This window comes from Mesitornis unicolor, unplaced genomic scaffold, assembly GCF_000695765.1.
Source record: "Mesitornis unicolor isolate BGI_N332 unplaced genomic scaffold, ASM69576v1 scaffold29430, whole genome shotgun sequence".
NCBI lineage: Eukaryota > Metazoa > Chordata > Aves > Mesitornithiformes > Mesitornithidae > Mesitornis > Mesitornis unicolor.
In genome coordinates, this window is record NW_010156716.1 from 872 (window position 1) to 19,858 (window position 18,987).

The 18,987-nt window shown below is 52.3% G+C and overlaps 2 protein-coding genes across 2 annotated transcripts; one reads left to right on the forward strand and one right to left on the reverse strand.

Moving 5' to 3' along the window:
* The first annotated feature begins 193 nt into the window (after window positions 1-193).
* Window positions 194-2,470, forward strand: CNP (2',3'-cyclic nucleotide 3' phosphodiesterase). Its single transcript, XM_010194155.1, has 3 exons — window positions 194-858; window positions 1,409-1,551; window positions 2,018-2,470. Exons 1-3 carry the CDS (start codon window positions 243-245, stop codon window positions 2,468-2,470), a joined length of 1,212 nt encoding a protein of 403 aa, XP_010192457.1. The 5' UTR covers window positions 194-242.
* Window positions 2,471-8,498: 6,028 nt separating this feature from the next.
* On the reverse strand, window positions 8,499-18,038 carry DNAJC7 (DnaJ (Hsp40) homolog, subfamily C, member 7). Its single transcript, XM_010194167.1, has 13 exons — window positions 17,954-18,038; window positions 17,313-17,437; window positions 17,107-17,220; window positions 16,495-16,569; window positions 14,860-14,978; window positions 14,357-14,510; window positions 12,904-13,068; window positions 11,784-11,875; window positions 10,561-10,634; window positions 10,054-10,200; window positions 9,690-9,842; window positions 9,083-9,145; window positions 8,499-8,777 (listed from the first exon to the last, which is right to left on the reverse strand). Exons 2-13 carry the CDS (start codon window positions 17,385-17,387, stop codon window positions 8,740-8,742), a joined length of 1,269 nt encoding a protein of 422 aa, XP_010192469.1. The 5' UTR covers window positions 17,388-17,437; window positions 17,954-18,038; the 3' UTR covers window positions 8,499-8,739.
* Window positions 18,039-18,987: the final 949 nt, after the last annotated feature.

Consider the following 18,987-nt stretch of genomic DNA (forward strand, 5'->3'; position numbering starts at 1 on the left):
GGGGGGGATGGACGCAGGTCACTGCGGGGGACCGGGGCAGCTGAGTGGGGCTGGAGCCACTGGGGCGGCTGGGGTTGGGACTGTGGGGGCGGAGGAGATCCCTGCGTCCCCTCCACGTGCTCCTGCAGCCGGGATGTGCGGTCCCCTGGGTCGCTGCCCTGCCAAAGATTTTTCTCCTTGCATTTCAGAACAGAGGCTTCTCCAAGAAGAGTCACACGTTCCTGCCTAAAATATTTAGAAAAATGTCTACTCAGTCAGCGAAAGAGAGACCCGAGAGCTTGCATTTCCCTTTCCTTGACGATGACGACACCATCGCCACGGTGAAGGAATCTAAAACCTTCTTCATTTTACGAGGCCTCCCTGGCAGCGGGAAGTCCACGCTGGCTCAGGCCATCCAAGATCGCTATAAAGATGCCTGCAAGGTCATCTCCGTCGATAACTACAAAATCACACCGTCCATTAGAAGCACCATTCCCGAAGAGTACTCCAAGGTGGATGAGGATTTAGTTGACTATTGCAAACGGGATATCAGCGTTATCGTTTTGGATGACACTCACCACGAGAGGGAACGGCTGGAGCAGCTTTTTGACATTGCAGACAAATACCGGTACAAAGTGATCTTCGCCGAGCCCAAAACGCCGTGGCGGGTGGATTGCGCGCAGCTGAAGGACAAGAACCAGTGGAAGCTGTCGGCGGATGAGCTGAAGAAGATGAAGCCGAGCTTGGAGAAGGAATTCCTGCCCATGTATTTTGGGTGGTTTCTGAGCAAGAGAAGCTCGGAGATCCTGAGGAAGGCTGGCCAGGCCTTCCTGGACGAGCTCGCGAGTCTCAAAGCCTTCAAAAAGGAGAGTAAATTCTGTACGTACCCTACCAAACACTTCCTCTGTTGATGAAATAGTCACATTAAGTAAATGGAAGGAGTTTGGGCAGCTTCTAAAGGGCATTTTAGTTCAAGTTAGCAACCAGAAAAACTGTTTAAAGCTACGAATCTGTTCCCCGTAGTTGACAAAGTTGCTGTTGTAAGAATAAATGAAGCAGCTTTGCCCAAGCAGCCTGTTCAGCTCTGACGCTGCGGGGAGCTGGGCTCAGGGGCAGCAGCGATGCCTCAGGGGACCGGGTACCCCCTGGTTCTGTCACCTCAAAGGGAAAAGGGAAAAATGATGGGAAAACTCGTTCATCTCCAAGGTTAAGGCAAACCACAGCGACTGCAGAAGCTTCTGCTTCCTGGTTACACCCGTGGTTTGCCAGGGCGGAAGAGGGGGCTCATTCACCCATCCAGCCCTTTTCAGCAGTGTGACATGAACAGCAAGGACAGGCTGGTGACAAAGGCTGAGATGGGGCTTACGCCCATGGGGTGACGTCAGGGGGATCCGTTTTTGACAGCAGTGCTGTTTATCTGTGTTTGCAGTTGCTTCCGCTATTGACGATCCCAAAATAAAGATCGATCTCACCAGCTACTTCGTGAAGAGGCCACCCGGGGTCTTGCACTGCACCACAAAGTACACGGACTTCGGAAAAGCAGCCGGAGCCGAGGAGTACGCACAGCAAGAGGTGACTATGGGGCTCCCCCCCAGCCCTTTGGGGTCCCCAAGCCTCTGGGGTGGGCCAGGGTCGGGACAGGTTGGGGCTCGGTGCCTCCACGGGGCCCATGCATCAGCAAAACCAGCACTGAGGGAGGTGGTGGCTGTTCCCTGTTCCCAAACAAAACCCTCGCACCCCTACCCATGACCAATGGCTCCATCTGAGTGAGGAGGAATCGGGGTTATTTACACTTCCAGATAAATTACTTCAAAATGGCTAAGTTAAATACAGGAATTTCTGAAGGAAAAGGACATAACCAGCTCTGAACTCGTGGAGCAGGAACGGTTTCCTAGCAGTACCCTGTGTTTCAAATATACCCCAACCACCAGGATCAGGCAGGCCCCGGGCTGGGGACACTAAAGCCGTTGTCGCTGTAAACCCCAGCGGTCGGCAGCGACTCCCAGACCCGAACTGATCTGGATTTGTCTCTCCCCAGGCTGTGAAGGCTTCCTACGGCAAAGGCTTCACCTTGGCCATCTCCGCGCTCTTCATCACAACAAAAACTGTTGGTGCTCGTGTGGAGCTGAGCGAGCAGCAGCTGCTGCTGTGGCCCACGGACCCCGACAAGGCCCTGCCCAGCGACAGCCTCCCCCGCGGCAGCCGGGCCCACGTCACCCTGGGCTGCGCCAGCGGCGTCGAGGCTGTGCAGACCGGGCTGGATCTGCTGGAGTTCGTGAAGCTGGAAAAGGCGGGGAGCAAAGGGGAGCAGGTGGGGGAGATTGGAGGAGGGAAGCTGCTGTATTTCGAGAACGGTATGTGGATGCTCGTCCTGTCCAAAAAGATCGATGTGAAGGCAATATTCTCGGGTTACTACGGCAAAGGGAAACTCGTGCCCACGCAGAGCACCAACAAACGGGGCTCTGCTTTTAGTTCCTGCACCATCATTTAGGCCGTGGGCAGGGCTGGTTGTGTTCGTTTTTAAAAGGCAAGTAACTCCCGTAACCTTTAAAAGTGTAAAATAATTTTACCGATACTAAAGCAAGCCCTTTGCCAGCCCCTGGGTGAAGCCTCTGGGGAGTTCATCGGCCTCGCAACCAGGAAGAAAACAAGCAGCTGCTGCCCCAGGGAGCTGCCCCAGCAGACAGCGGCTACGGGGGCGTTCAAGGGATTCTGGAGCCCCAGCCCTGCTGCTCTGCTTGTTTTCTTCCTCGGAGGAAGCTTGTGGTCCCTTACAGCCACCCATGAACCACAATCGTTAGATCTGCGTCAGCGCCGTAAGCGGTGGCAGAGCACGGCCTGGGCCGGGTCTGATGCCAAGTGAAGTGAAGTGACGTGACCTGGGGGACATCTGCTCCACCCTGGGCTGCACCGGTCCCTCCTGGTGGCCGAGGGGGACACCAGGCCCTGGTTGTGCCCCATTCGTGGTGATGGCTCAGCCCCGGGGCCATGCTCTGCTCCAGCTCAGGGCTGTTTGCAGTGAACGAAGCCTCCTCCACTGCAGGGGACACTGCTGAGCGGGCAGGAGGTGCCTGCTGATGTCCTGAAGCGCTGCCATGGACTCAAAAAATAAAAGTGACAAAGGGAAAGCAGTGAAATACCCAGGGACGCGTTGTGTGCCGCCGCACAGCTCCAGCCCCTTCACTTCGCGTCAGAGCGGGACGCACCAGGCGCTGTCCCACAGCCTCGGCCTGCAGGGAACGGCCCGGCCTTGGCAGGGAGGGATGAGACGAAGCGCTGTCTCCTCCGTCTTCTTTCACATGAACTAAAATCCTGTCTGAAGTACAGAGCTACTTCATGCAAGATTTTAACTACTTTTCTCTAATGCACTTGAATGTTCAGGTTAGGAAGGCAGTAACACTGTAGCGTAGGTACCGTAACCGACGTCTGCTCAACCCTAAACCACTGGTTGGGAAGCACCGTAACGCTCCGGCTCTTCTGTTACAAGGTCTTTTATTGACACTTATGTTTTTGCTCACAGCCAGACCATAGCACAAGGTCACTACTCTGCTGTAACAAAGCTCACCTAACGGGTCGGGGTCAGGACACGTCTAAACTCGCGCTGCAGGGACAGTAACCCCCCATTCACTAACATGTAAATACTCACTGCTGAGACACGCGTGTGCTGGGCTCGCAGCCGGGAAGGAGCCGTGGTGTGGGCACGCGCTGAAATCGCTGCCCGGGAGCCCAACTCTGCCTGCGCCAGGAGGAAAGCAAGGAGCCTGGGGCTGCTCTGGCCAAGGCTGCACCTTTACCAGTGAAGCTCAGCCCTGGCTGCTGTTCCAGAGACAGCAGTAACGTAAAGTTACACACACGCGCTCCATAGCACCCGTCATCCTCCAGGGAAACCCCTGCTCGCTTCCGCACGGGCAGAGGGGCCAATGCCCCATGCTCAGCCCTGGCCTTTCCCAAGGGAAAGCTCGCGCGGCTCCCGGAGCGCGGCCCCAGCGCTGCTCACCCCCAGCACCCCAACGCACGGCTGGGAGATGGCGTTCGTTTGCCCGTTCAAGAACACCAGGGAGACGGCTGTCGTTTCAGTTTTTATTAGTTTGTACATCATATACAGTTTATAATAAAGTAAACCAATTGCATACGGTTTTGCTTCAGTCTGTGATATTCTTCATATAAACACAGCATGATGAGTTATGCCTAATGAAGTAAACAACAAATATTCACATTTTTACCAGTCACATCCTAGGAAGGAAAGGGCCCGCAGAGGGCCCGCGGTGGTGCCGATGTGAAGCCCGTCTCGGCGGGTTTGGCAAAGCGATGGGGACAGCAATTGCTCCATGCAATGTTCCCTTCTCCCGCCGGAAAGGTCAGGATATTTACACCGAGGTAAACGTTCAGAACCGCGACTGGGATAACCACAGCGCGGGGGGCAGCGTCCTCGCCGAGTTGGCTTCACATCGGCACCTGCTTTAGTCCTGATGCTCCCTAACGCCGGTGCAGGGGCGCATGCAGTGACGGGGCCGGGGCTGCTTCGCACCCCTGGTGCCTCCAGCCTCGCCCCACGCCGTTCCTATGTCCTGAAGCCTGGGCTATGAAGTGACTGCAGCAGGGGATGGGTGATGGGGGAGCTGTGCCCACCGCAGCCAAGCCCAGCCCGAGGCAGGGGCCCAGCCCCCCTGAGCTGGCAGAGCTGCGGCTCCAAGGCCACGGCGCAGACGATGCCTCAGCTCGGGGCCCTGCTCACGGCACCGCGGACCCGAGCCGTGCAGCGCTCGGAGCCTCGGCACCGCTGGGCGAGGGGCAGAGCCGGGGCATGGCGAGGAGGGGCGAGACGTCTCCATCGGCCTGCGAAGCCAAACGCGGGTCACGGTCAGCGGCAACGGGACAGCTCGGGGCTGCTGCGGGCGCAAACGCGAGCGGTCCTTTTCGCTAAGGAAGGGGAGGGGAGGGGACAAGGCACGAATTTACAGGGGATGAAAGCATCCGCTTGAGATGAGCATCGTTGGTCATTACTGGAAGCGAGGAAGTAACTGTGAGAGAGGAGCCCCACACCGCCTGGTTCGATCGGTGGAGGAGCAAACAGGGCCAGCGCGGGGCTGGGCTCACGGGCACAGGACGGTTTCTGCATCGGGAAGGAAACGGTAGCGCAGCGGCCTTCACTGCACCCCCGTCAGACACAGAGAGCCGAGGGACTCGCAATACTCCACAGGTACCACCACTGTCCCCCCTCCTCTTGTCCTTCTCCCTACTCTGCGCTAACGCATTCACAGAACGGCCTGAAGCCCTCAGCACTGCGGATCCAGCTCCACAGCAGCTCTGTCCGTTCACAAACAAAACCAAGCGCCCTCCCCTGCAGCACAGACTGAGAGCAAAGTGGCAACCAGAACCATCTCAGGGGTGTTTGGAGCTGATGGGCAGCCCAGGTAAGGGAAAACCCTCAGAACACAGTGGCCTTTGTGGCCCAGGTCAGGCCACTGCGTGTGCAAGTGCCCCCCACACCAACACGACTGATGCACGTGTTCATTTTCAGAGCATGAGACTGCGTCCATTTTAACCCAAACACCACTGCACTTCACTGAAACCGCCCCTACAGCCGCTCAGACACCTCCAGTGTCACGATGAGGCAGAGACACCAGAGGGAAACTGGAGGAGCCAAACAATTCATGTCCCTGCAGTCTCCGCTGTGGAGCCCCCATCTCAGCCCTGCTCACACCATGCCCTGCGCCCCTCAGCCTGCACGGAGGGAGCCCACAGCCCCATCAGTAACTGAGCCGTTAACAGCAGCCACCCCCATCGCATGCAAGGTTCCTCCCATCGGCGCAGGGCACGGGCAGCCACGTCTCAAGGTTAGGAATGAAGGCTCCTGCTGTTACTCCGAAAATTAAACCCATCACTAACGGCAAGACCAACCTCCAGAGAGACCTCTTCTCACTGCAGGAAGGGCTTCACCATCACCACGCTCTCCTGGTGGCCTGTGGTCATAACAGAGGGAACAGCGCGCGTCCAACAACGCTCCCGCCTGCGTCCGCTTCACCATCACCACCGACAGCAACCGCCCCCGGCGCCCTCGTCAGCTCCTCACCACCAAGACACCGCTGATCGTACAGAGACACCAACCAACGTCTGTGACAAACCCCTGCGGCTGCGAGCCCCTGCCCAAGGCCACCGGGGGCAGCCAGGAAATGCCCCCAAGGCTCCTGTGGCCATGGGCAAAACAGAGCCCAGGAACGGGCTGGGACTGCAGTGAGAAAAGCAGCGTTTCACACCACGCACACCCGTCTTGTTCTGCAAGAAAGAGCCCCACGTCTCCAAACTGCGCAGGACAGGGCCGAGGTTACGGCAGCACCGCACCTCTGCCTCCAGTGCTGCTGCTCCCTGCAGAATGGACACGCGTTCGCCTTCGCTCTGAATCACGTAACAGCGCTCGCAGAAAAGTCTTGGCACTCAACGTATGAATATTTAACTACATTAAATCATGCATTCATGTACAGTTAGCAATATCTGCTGCAGACACTCTCTCTCTCTCTCTCTCTCTCTTGTAATAAAAGCCATTCCACTTTGAATGGCCTCATTCAGAGTTGGAGAGGGAAGAGTCGTCCTACCTGGGAGGAAGGGGAAATAGCAATAAAACCCACCGACAAATGCAGGACGCGTCTCTGCACGGCGATAAAAGACTGAGAAGAGTCTGAGCTGTACAGGAGGATCAACACACACAGGACAAGACACCATGGATCCCCAACGCCACACTAAAACAGGTCCTGCCAGCCCTGTCAAGTGCCACGAGACCTGGGGAGGACCAGTACGCACAGAGCGGTATTCCACAGAGCAGCACTTCACTTCAGCACGCACACATGGGTATTTCAGCTCCCCAGACCGTCACTGTTTGTCTGCCAGGACCTTGTTCTGCTCTCAGTGCAATCCGGGTCAGTCCATCACGTTACACCGGTGCGAAGGAAGTCACAATAGAGGTTGTAGCGCCCGTGTTTTGAACCATTACTCGACATCGGCTCATTTTAAAAGCCGACTTTTGAGCGCGTTATCAAACACTGTCTGTATTCTGCAGTGCTGAGTTGAAGCCCTTGAACCTTCCCTCGGCGGAGCAGACTCAGAACTGACACAGCCCAGCGGCAGCACCGCGGTACCGGCAGCACCGAGACACCACAGCTGCTGCGGGAGCCAGGTCCTGCGCCCAGGGAACAGGAGGAGCGTGGCCCTCGGCAGTAAGGAAGACAGAAATGTCAGCATCCAAAGCGACTGCTCCATGCGGTGAGCTCACCGCGCCTTCTGTTCCTGCAGCAAGGAGTTAAGTCAGGATCGCACAGAAGTCCAGGTTTCTCCAGGAGAGCCAAGCAGAGCCCATCCCTCCAAACGTCCCCATGCAACCGTGGGTCGGTTCAACACCCAGGCACAGCCACGCTGCGGGACCCTGCCCCTCACTGGTGTCACCCAGCGCCAACACAGCACAACCCCTGTGAGCAAGGGCTCCCACAGACAGCGCCACGCACCGTGCCCAGGGCCCCCACACAGCAGCACCGGGCAGAGAGGTCCTCGCTGCCCAGGAAACACAGAGCGATTCTGCAAGCAGAGTCCTCTCGGCCGAGCTCCTGCGGTCACACTGAGCCCCTGGCAAACACCGCAACAGCCTCGTGTGAACCGGCACCACCAGACCCGACCCGACCCAACTTGGGGCGGCGCAGCACCGCACGGCGCAGCACAGCACAGCACCAGCCCCCATCCCGAGGCTGCGCAGAGGCAAAGACAGACTCAGCACAGAGCTCAGCTTTGCCTTTTCTTGCTTCTTTGGACTAGTGAACTGCCTCCAGTGAAACCACTGACTGGTGTAACGCATCCGCACAGTTCCTGTAAACATCGGGGAGCTCGCTGCCGCACGCACGCAGTGACCGTTTGCGGTTCTTAACCTGAATGTCACTTTGCATCTCTTCAGAGCCAGAAAGAGCTTGTCCACGCTATGGATCAGTAACACGCCATCAAACATCAAGCTCAACAAAATCAAGTTTTAGCACAAACGTTACATGTTCAAGTGGATTAATTAAAAAAAGTACGGTGAAGAAATTCAGCCCAGAGCAAATTCAATATTCCCTTCAACAGGACAGTTCTTGAAGTAGAAATACAGAGCCCTTAATTCTAGCTGCATCACAGGGAATTCTCACATAAGCTGCTCTTTAAATCCAAGTACGTATCTCTCCAATACAAAATCGTTAAGCTCACGTTACCACTTCAGTTAATGCCCAAGTGTACCGTTCATGGCAAAAAACAAGAGGAAAACCCAAAGAGAGACAGCTGGCAGGTAAAACGTGATTGTAGGAAACTTGACTGGATCTTGGCAACGTCTTCAGAAGATGACGGTAACTCACGGGTTACTACAGACCCCAGACGTGCTGCCACACCGCACTGCGGAGCCAAAACAGAACAGGAGATCACTTCACCCTCTCAAGATTTCGGGAGGACTTCGGGGAAATCCTCTCTGCTGAGGGGCAGGAGCAGTCTGAAAGTACGGGCCAGCATGGAGGGACCAGGAGATTCAAAGCTTTATTTTTCTTTTTTAATAAAGTTAACAGTAAAACAAAATTCACAAGCCTTCCCCTCCCCGAGCTGGGTTCCTCTTCACACACAAAAGCACACAAAACAGAGGTCTCCAACCGAGAGAAATGAAACTGCTCTAAGTACAACGAGACATGATGGAGGAAGGAGTCTACGCATGTCCGTGTTCAGGGTTAAAATAAGCAGACCAGGTGTGTGCTGGGGGTTTTAGCCAAACTGGAAAAAGAAATTTCCAGGCCCAGAAGCTGAAAGAGAAAATGAAAGAAATTAGCACTTTGTGAACCGACAGCCGATACAGTCAATGCTGCCCTGCAGCCAGTGCTAGTTCAACCAAAACCATCTGAACCACGGGGAGAGATGGGGCCTTCGCTGTGCGCTTCCAGCAGCTGATTTTCCTGATAATATGTACGATAACACGGGTAAAGGAGGTGGATTTACAAGGAGGAAGACAAACAGCACACGAACCACGTTTCTCAGGAAACTTGGCAGTCCTGGCAAGCGATGGGTGTACTCACGTTTCCAAAGCTGACCGGACAGCACTCCCACCTACCTTCGAAACTGAAGCCACCTGGCCCGCCAAAGAAGGCCTTGAAGATATTATTTGCATCAAAGTCTACAGGGGGAAAAAAAGGAAGGTGTGAGCTGAAGGGAAACAGCCAGTGACAGGTTTCACAGCTTAGAAGCCATCACTTCACTGAGGCCCGTAAAGCCTTTTACAAAGGCACAAAAAGCTGTGAACCGCTTGCTCTAAGCACGGCTGCACAGCAGCAGAGCACAGGGGCACTGACTGCAGCAGAAACAGCCACAGCCAACAGTTGTCAGAGACCATTTCAGTCATGGGCAAGCGAAGGATTTTGGATGAGTAGCTTTAAGGAACCCCCCAATCTCCTTGGGGGGCATAACCTCCTGTTATGCCAATTTACACCTCCTACGAAAGACTCCTGCCTAATGGCAGCTGCTACCTACGGGTCCAGTCAAGGACAGCATCCACCTGGACCGCTCACAACCAGATCTGCTGCTCAAATGCTTTCAGAGACCAAACCAAGTCAATTCACAGCTCACCACAAACGGGAGGCTTGCTCTGGAGAGGGCAGACTCTCAATGCTCTGATCTTCCTAAAGGCTGCCATGGCAGAGTACCCCCAGGAACACACTCACCTCCCATGTTCAATCCATCCTCTTCCAGATCCTGCCCGCTGTCGTAGCGAGCCTTCTTCTTGGGATCTGACAGGATGGTAAAAGCTTCGCCAACCTCCTTAAATTTCTTCTCCTCTTCCTTCTGTACTTCTGCGCTTGCCCCGCTGTGTCGGTCTAGGGACACAAAAAAGCAGGAAAGCAGCTTTCAGTTTTCAGAATAAACAGAAAAGGCGACCCTTGCCCAGGTACGCCACAGATTTAGATTTTATGGTCAGAAATGCTATTTGCCCAGAAATTCTCGCATTCATTCCTGCCTCCGAGTGATGTTTGTGCAGGGCACACGCATGCAGCAAAGGGATCAAGGCAACAATAGATGCAACAATACCTGGATGGTGCATTAGTGCTCTTTTCCTGTAAGCCTTCTTGATCTCATCCTCAGAGGCATTCTTGTCCACCCCAAGGATTTTGTAGTAGTCTTTCCGTTTGCTCTTTTTCAGCTCCACCTGCGCGTTCTTCAGAAGCTGCTTGTGCTCTGGAAAGAAGAGCACCAGCATCAGAAACCCAACCACGAGGACTAAGGCGACTCTGTCCCTTTCATTTCAGGCTACTAAAAAAGTGAGGAGCGAGTTAAGAACCACCACAACCCGATATTCTGAATCGAGTGTCCTGCTCCAGCTACATGCTGAGTTATCCTCTCAGCATTCAAGGCTGGAGAGAAACCAGACTGCAAGACAGGCGCTTCAGGGTGCTCCTGAGGACTTACCCAGTCTTGGCCTGCTGGGGTAAAAGGCTGCAAATCAGAGCATATTGTGGGGAAAACAGCAAACAAAAGCAACAACAAAAACGCCAGTTAAGGGAAACGTAAGCACACAAAGGAATGCCAATAACTCACCTTTCGTTTTTTCTGTCTGATAAACCTTTTCATAGTCTCTTACAGCGTCTTCATATTGTTCTGTGTCCATGTAACTGTGGAAAGACACAACAGTGGCCAAGATGCACTGCACAGGACGTATCAAAAGGGGGTTCAGGTACGAGCTTTCTGGACAGATGTGAATTACAGAAGAGCTGTGCTCCGGGCTGCAGAAGCAGCAGTCAGAGGAGCCCGCACAGGGCCACTGCTGAGCTGCCTGGAACCCAGACACCTGCTGTGTGTGGGAAATCCTGGCACAGAACCGTCCTTCGGGCTCCAGGAGGAGACCGCAACCTCATCTGGCAGCACAAGTCCTGCTTTAACGATCTGATAATGACTTTATCCAGCTGCAGGAACCAATACCAGCCAGCAAGACTTCAAGGAAGCTGCTGCAGCTGTACAATGCTGCTCAGAAGTGATGATCTTGGCACCTCAAGAGAGGGCCGCGTGCCCATCTATCGGCATTTCAGCCTTACTCATACATTAACCACTTACTGTAATTGAGCAACTGCTGAGATGGAGCTTGGGAAGAACACTGAAGGCTGTAAATTAAAATGAATGCTCAACAGGAAGGCTGCAATAATGATTTTGGTTCATCTTTAAGCCAGGAGGCTTTACCGCAAACTGAAGAATAATCAGCACTGACGAAAGTAGGAAATAAATCCGTAATCAGAAGAGAGCTTTGACCACTGCCCTGGCTGGAGCCAAGGTACAAAGACGACACAGATCTGAGCATCCTTCATACAACTCGCTCAGCCTCGCTGCGCTACACTGCAGCGTTATCTGTGATAGGCGGAGTCTCAGTTGATTTCTCCTTTATGCAAAGCGGGGCATCCCATTTCAAAATCCAGCTTTTGGAAGCATGAGCAGCTCTGCCAGGAGGAGATCTCTTACCTGCAACAGCCCTTCCGAAAAAGCCCAAGAGAGGCTCTGTGAGACAGGTCTTACATCAGTCTATACACACAGCAAGTCAAGCTTTAGACCAAACCCTGACAAAGGCAACCATCAATGGGCAGTCCCCACTCCACACAGGCAGGACAGACCACACAGAGCTCCCTCTGTCTCATCCTCAGCACGAGGAGTAAACTCAGGACCTTTTAGAACACAACCCTTTATTCAGTCAAGCTGATTTGCTGTCCCTATCGCTCAGAGCTGCAGTTCCTACCCCAGGCCCACCAGCACGTCCATCCCCAGGGTGTGCTCACCACTGCGCTCTCCTCAGGTACGCCTTGATGTACGTCTCGTCCAGCTTCACCGCGTTCGTGCAGTCATCTATTGCTTCTTCAAGTTTCCTAAGCTGCAACGTCAGACAGAAGAGAAGTGAATCCCAACCACACAACACATGCCAATAAGTAGAATTATCATTTCAGACAACTGAAAATCGTAGGGAATCTTGGATAATCTCCCTGTTTTGTGTGTATGCATCTAGCACATTTTTTCCAATCTCCCCAAAACACAGAGCTTTTGTTCCCCAGGGAAAAATCAGAAGCTTGTCTAGTGAAATGGTAGAACTACACGGTGCTTTTCTTTATGAAATGCACTTGGAAACAAGGGTCTTCCTGAGAATGATCTGAAAACCAAGTTATTCTGTGTCCAAACAGGGCAGGAAAATAAAAAGTATTAAAATTTTAAAAAAACAACCAAACCCAACAAACTATGTTTGTTTTCAGACACGCCCAGCTATGCAAGATACCCATGACTGCTGCCTCAGCCCATCCCATTTCCCAGGCTTTGAGAACAGCCCCTGTCCCTTGCCCAAGTGGGGGTGTTGAAAAGCCCCTGCTGGTAGCGCAGGCATCACCACAGACAGCTGAGGAAACACGCCTGGAGGAAACGCAGGCTGCAGACTGGGAGCACTCACACGACTGTTTCTCTGGATAGGCATGACCAAAATACAACTGCAAGCCTGGAAAAAAACTGTCTGGGTTTTTTAATTAGGTGTTTTGGGGGTTTTTTTTAGATCCAAAAACAAAGACAGATGATCTACAAGAATAAGGAAACAAATCTCCTCATTACTGGGAAACAAACAAATAAGAGCGCCTTTCTGCGGATTAAGATAAGGCCAGGCTACATTCCTCCTCTCCCTCCTACTCTGCGCAGCCCAAGCATCTGAGTTTCGTTTCTTTGGGAGTCAGCGTCGCTGGCTGTTTGGAACAGACACAGTCATTGTGCAAGGACAACAACCTGACACGCTGCCTGCAGCGCTGGGAAGCTCCAGCTGCCCCAGCAGCCAGAGAAGCCTGTGCTTGGCAGAGCAAGTGATGTGCAATTTATAAACTGTGTGCTGAGGAATACGATGGGAGACTCCAGGTGACCACTTCTTACCTTTGAATTAACCGTGCCCCGGTTGCAGTAGAGTTTGGCATTTGTTTTTATGTTGTTTGGATCTATTCCTAGTGCCTCTGTGTACAGTTCATATGCTAGTTTGTAGTTTCCTTCTTTGAATGCTTTATTCCCATCTTCTTTCTTTGCTTTAAGTGCTTTGGCATTCTGAAAGAAAACACACTCTGGGTAAGGACACAAGGTAAGTGGTTCAGGGGTACCACACACCTCATTTTGCTGGGTGAGGGTCCTCAATCACAGCCATTATAACTTGGTTTCAGACACCAGTACAGGATACAGAAGTCACAGCTTTGCTACAGCAGCTAAACGAGCTGCAAGCATTTTGCCTTTCCTCGCAGAGCAGCACTGAGGAGCAGCCAGTGCCAGTTACAGGCATGCTCCATGGGAACAAAGGTTGCCTAACGCTTCAGACAAGAACGTGGCAGTGAAGTAAACTTACGGATTTTACAAAAAAATAGGAATGGGACCTCACTTTTTGAGAGCTTATACAAGTAAACAGGTTTTAACAGTCAGTCAGAAAACAACAACAGACTAGAAATGAGGGCAGGAGCACCATGAAAGGAACAGTGTTGAAGCACAAGTCAGCCTGCAGGCACTAATAGCGAATATGAAAGTCAGATGCTTTTTAGAAGCAATAGACCCAGTTTTATTGCTCCTGCATCTGATCAAAGAACAACTGAAAGGGAGGCAGTCTTCAAAGCACCACGGCCTTCTCAGGAAGAGCTGCCAGCAGCTCAGTTCTACCCAGAGCAGCAGCAGTTGTCCAGCCCTTCACAGAATCACAGAGCGTTAGGGATTGGAAGGGACCTCCAAAGCTCATCCAGTCCAATCCCCCTGCCGGAGCAGGAACACCCAGATGAGGTTACACAGGAAGGCGTCCAGGCGGGTTTTGAATGTCTGCAGAGAAGGAGACTCCACAGCCTCTCTGGGCAGCCTGTTCCAGTGCTCTGTCACCCTCACTGAGAAGAAGTTTCTTCTCAAATTTCAGTGGAACCTCCTGTGTTCCAGTTTGTGTCCGTTACCCCTTGTCCTATCATTGTTTGTCACCGAGAAGAGCCTGGCTCCATCCTCGTGACACTCACCCTTTAAATATTTCTAAACATGAATGAGGTCTCCCCTCAGTCTCCTCTTCTGCAAACTAAAGAGCCCCAGCTCCCTCAGCCGCTCCTCATAAGGCAGATGCTCCACTCCCTTGATCATCTTTGTAGCCCTGCGCTGGACTCTCTCCAGCAGTTCCTGTCCTTCTTGAACTGAGGGGCCCAGAACTGGACGCAATATGTCTTCCCAAAGACATGCTGCTCACTACTGGGCACTGATAATGTTGACGGAGGGAGAAGACACTGATCCCGCAGAAACAAGTTAGGTGTTTGGTTGAAAAATAAACACTAATAAATCCTGGTCATTTTGCAGTCCCACTCCAGTATCCACAACTCACACGGCATGCAAGACATGCTTTCTCGTGATCAGGAGCCATTCTGAGTGCCTGGACAAAGAACTGCACCGCCTTCTCAATGCAGTCCTCGTAGTAAAGGCAGAGACCACGGACGTACAGAGCATCTGCATTTGTTGAGTCCATTCGTAAGATGTCACTGCAAGAGATGTTAAAAAAAATGAAACATTTCCCTATTCCAGTTCCCTTCTGATCCCCAAAACCACTCTTCTTCCACCGAGTTATTTTATCAAGGCCATGGTATAGATGTGCAAAAAGTATGGGAATTTGTTCAAGCAAGACTGCTGGTTATTAACTGAGTCTGACCGCAACTTCCCAGTCAGATTAACTGCAAAGGGGATAAATTCATGCCACTCTTCCTCATTACAATTTGCATTAAGGACTATTTCTTTTGGATATTCCCTCATTCCCTTCAGGCTGTGGAAAACAAGCAGCAGCCAGGACGCACCAGCGGCTGTGGCTCAAACTCTCGCTCTGCAGACGCTCACCTTGCGACAGACTGTGCCTCTGGGTAGCGACCCAGCAACGCTAAACACTCAGCCTTGAGGATTTTGAAGCGGTGACACGCAGGAGCAAACTCCAGAGCACGATCCATGCAAAACACAACCTGGTGTGAGAAAAAAACCACAAATGTGAGCAATGCAAGCAGCCAAAGGCCTGGTTTGAAAGGCTGCACCTTATCGCATGTGGGATTTCATATCTGTCTTTGAACAGGAAGATGTGCGTGCAGACACCCGTCTCCTCTGTGCTGGAGACACTTCATTAGAAAGCTTTCCTCATGTGCAGGCTTTCTGTTTTGTCCTTTAAAGGGTTGTGTGTGCACAGGTCTGTGGCACCCGCTGTCACTGTGACACAGCACTACACGAGACTGGAGGGACCCCTGTGGAAAGTCCATCCCTTTGACTCTTCTGACATTGTAGGCCCTGAAGAAAAAGCCGAGAAGGACAATTCTGCCCCTGTTCCCTGCATTATAAAGACATGTGGGAAGGACAGAAATTATTCAATAGAGTGAGACAGTTTGGACTGCACAACACAAAAAAGTACAGTGCACAGACTGCTCTACACTGCTCTGCCTGCAATGGGCTGGGTGATCTAACGGGTCCTTCCCATCTCTGCTCCTCTGGCGGGGACATCTGCGCCAGAACGGGGCCATTGTTCCTCCAGGGCCCATCTGCCTCCCGTGACAGCGCGGCTGCCCGCTGCGAGAAGCGCGGTGCTCCAGACGGAGCAGCCAACGGCTTCGGGGTGCGCAAGGAGCCAGAGCAGCTCCTCAGAAACAACCATCACACTTCATGCACGCCTCCCCAGCGCAGTGAGATGGGAGAAGTGCAGGGACAGACACAAAGGCCCACAACAGGCAATACAGGCAGGGCAATTCCTACACACAAAATCCAGATTGGCCATACATCCCATTCGCTCCTCATAACCAGGTGATACAAAGCTGGGATTTACCCTTCCAAAACCTTGATCTTAGGCTAAGAGTGTGGACAATCTCCTTTCTAGGCCAAACTTGGGCCTCACATGCATCCACCGAACAGAAACAGTTGCATAAGAAGTGCTTGGTGCCCTTCAGATTTCATGCTGTCATTTCTGGTTATATCAGGTCAGTACCAGTTGCATCCTCTTACAGCCCTTGGGAAGAAAGATTTGGGAACGGGAACGGAAAATGCCCCATGCAGATCTGCATTCCTCCTCCAGTGACCCTCACTGCAACACTGGCAGACAGACTGCCTTTTTTAGGTAAATTAAACAGTTGAGAAAGAAGAATTCTGGATACGCGTTTTAGGAGCAAAGCGTGATCGAATGCTGCTGCTGACAAAATCTGTATCAAGCAGCTCATTCATGGTTCCTCTCAAGGAACCAACTCAAAGCAAACAGGAACAGAGGACATTCAGCCCAAGCCAGTCACCCTCTTCACTTTTCATTTGCTCAGTGCTGAGAGCCTGAGCTCTGCCGTTTTCACAGCCATTACAGTTCGAGACAGCCCTGCTTCAGCAGAAGAATGCTGTACAGCACCTCCCATCCAGGCCCAGCTTAGGTCAGGCAGGGAAATCAGACACACATCTGGCCAGGTAAAACAAGGCTGTTCATGATGCTACAGGAAACAATCGAGTAACTCTCACCTTCCTGAAATCCCGCTTCTCAAAGTCCACCTCGGCTATTTTCTCATACTCAAGCACAGTACTGGCGTTCTTCAGCTGAAAGACAGGAGAACACAGCGAGTGTGGCAGCACCGCCGCTGCTCAAACACCACCAAGCAGCATTTAAGCAGCCAAGCCATAAAGTGTCAAGAGCAAAAACTACTGCAAACCAAGGAACAATAATGCAGATTAAATGAACGCTTTTGCCAGCATTAAAATCAGTTTTAAATCAAGTGACCGAACTGGGAGCCCAGGAAAATGTACCCCTGGGAGTGAGATACTATGGCGGCTGCAGCCTTCTACCCGCTGCATTCCCTCACCACCATTCCCCATTTCTCCAGACCAGCTTAGCCCCACGCTTTTCTGCTGAGAACAGACAATCACACACAAAAGGAGCTATGCAAACTACCGAAAACCAGACATAGAGACTTTGACAGCAGCGCATTTTTCCCCATTACCTCGTATCATGCAAACAGTCATTGCTAACGACTGTGATTCCACCTCGCAGATTCGGAGCACAAGGCTTACCAGTTCAATCTGATCCGTTTGACAGCCTCATCTACTGGGAATATTTAAATGTTAAGAACTTCTCACCTCTTGCTGCGCCTGGGTATTCTTATGATCCAGTTCTAAAACTCGCTGAAAGCAGCGGCTGGCAGCCATGGCGTTCCCTAGGGAAAGGTGGCACTTCCCTTCCCGTAGATGGCCCTGAGGAGACAGTTAAAGGGAGTCACGAGAGCTGCAGAAGGTGGAGAAGGGGTTCTGAGACACGAACAACAAGTACGAGGTGTTCCACGTACCCGGACAAAGCTGTCGTCCAATCTGACGGACTGCTGAGCATCGCCAAGGGCCTCCCGGAACCTCCCCAGCATCATGAGTGTGGCAGCTCTGTTCCCATAATAACTGGCATTGTTAGGACAGGTATCTGGAGGAGACGGAGGAGCGCTCGCTGTTAGTGCAAAGCAGCAACGGCACAACTTGTGGAATGCATTCAAAAGCCATGGTTGGACTCAAAAATCGCATTCCCTCCTGATTTATAACATCCCCTGAGCGGCTCAAGAGGACATGTGATGGTCAAGCAGCTGTTTTGAACAGCTACAGTGGTAGAACTCCTGCTACACTGGAATGGACTCATACAGACAAAGGTTGGTGGTGCTCAGCCCAGCAGCGCTGCTGGCCCCGCGTTAGAGGGAAAGCTGCACTGGGCTCACGCTAGGAATATCTTGGCTGAAGGAGAAACAGAACCACGGCCATCACGCACACTGGCACTGACTTGCCTTGTTAATGTGCTGACTTTTCACATGGTAATTAGAGCAGGGGAAAAGTTTTCATCCAGCATGCGCTGTTAGAAACCCTGCTGGTGTATTTTACATCAATAAAAGGCTTTGATTTTTAAACACAGTGTTCAGCAAATACTAATATTATCCCCAACTCTTCTCACCTATGGCTTTTGTGTAGTAGTTGTACGCTTCGTTGTAGTCTTTCTTGGCATAGTATGCGTTTCCTTGCTCCTTGAATGATTCTGCTTCTCTGAAAGGAAGGGAAACACTACATTTTAGGAGGAATTGAGCATCAGAAAAGATTCTGACCATTTGAATCCCAGACAATCTTAGTATGACCCCTCAGTGCTCCAAAATGCTTGTAGCTGGTTGAGACCCTATGTACACCCTGTTCATGAGGAAACAGAACAGCTCGCAGCTGAACAGCTCTCAAATACTTCATCCCTTCACCAGGGCCACAACAGGGACACTCGGGGACATCACCCAGCCGAGTATGACAGGAGTGCAACAGCAGACCAAAACCACCTCTGGGCATCCTCCCTGCAGCCCCAGATGCTCTTGCTTTTCAGAGTCCACTGCCATGGTCAATCAGAGCGGCCCAGTCCTGCGAGGTGCTGTGCAATCTCAGCAGTCGGAGTCAAGAAGCAGAGCGCAAGCTTGCAGAAGCAGTCCCACATACTTGGGAAACTGGGCCAAGAACAGTTTCTACAGCTAAATCGAGGAGAAACAAGGGTGCAAGCCTCGAGCAGAAGCTTGGCACTGCCTTGGCAACAGGTCCAGAAATAGTTCCCACACTCGAAAGCGAGCATTTGCAGAGACAGTTTAGGACGTTTAAAAAGACACAACATATGGTTGAAAGCAGCATCCCTCAAACTCCCGAAAGCAAAGCTTCCCCTGAAGGAAATGAAACCCTTCTGTCTCTTCTCCCATCCACCTTCACCACGTTAGATAAGCAGTCTGAGAGGGAGCTTGCAGCATGGCGTTGAAGTACAAACCAGCTTCACCAAAGTAAATCCAGTGATTCAATTCCCTTGCTTTCCCTCCTAGATGGTTTAACACGTACAAACTATGAGACCAACCCAAAAGCACCATTGCCCCACTCCAAGATACAGCGGTCGAGACTTGCACTGTGCCTTTGGCACTTCCCTGCTGCAGCCAGAGCAGCCGACACCGTTTGCCCGCCCTCCAAAGCGCA

Excerpts from the sequence above, each read along its gene's own strand:
- DNAJC7 (XM_010194167.1), bottom strand. The coding sequence starts at position 17,387 with ATGATGCTGGGGAGGTTCCGGGAGGCCCTTGGCGATGCTCAGCAGTCC. Across the intron at positions 16,570-17,106 it reads ATACCCAGGCGCAGCAAGAG|CTGAAGAACGCCAGTACTGT; the intron begins GTGAGAAGTTCT and ends CCTGTCTTTCAG. Across the intron at positions 9,146-9,689 it reads GGATGGATTGAACATGGGAG|ACTTTGATGCAAATAATATC; the intron begins GTGAGTGTGTTC and ends TTCCCCCTGTAG.
- CNP (XM_010194155.1), top strand. The coding sequence starts at position 243 with ATGTCTACTCAGTCAGCGAAAGAGAGACCCGAGAGCTTGCATTTCCCT. Across the intron at positions 859-1,408 it reads CAAAAAGGAGAGTAAATTCT|TTGCTTCCGCTATTGACGAT; the intron begins GTACGTACCCTA and ends CTGTGTTTGCAG. Across the intron at positions 1,552-2,017 it reads AGGAGTACGCACAGCAAGAG|GCTGTGAAGGCTTCCTACGG; the intron begins GTGACTATGGGG and ends GTCTCTCCCCAG.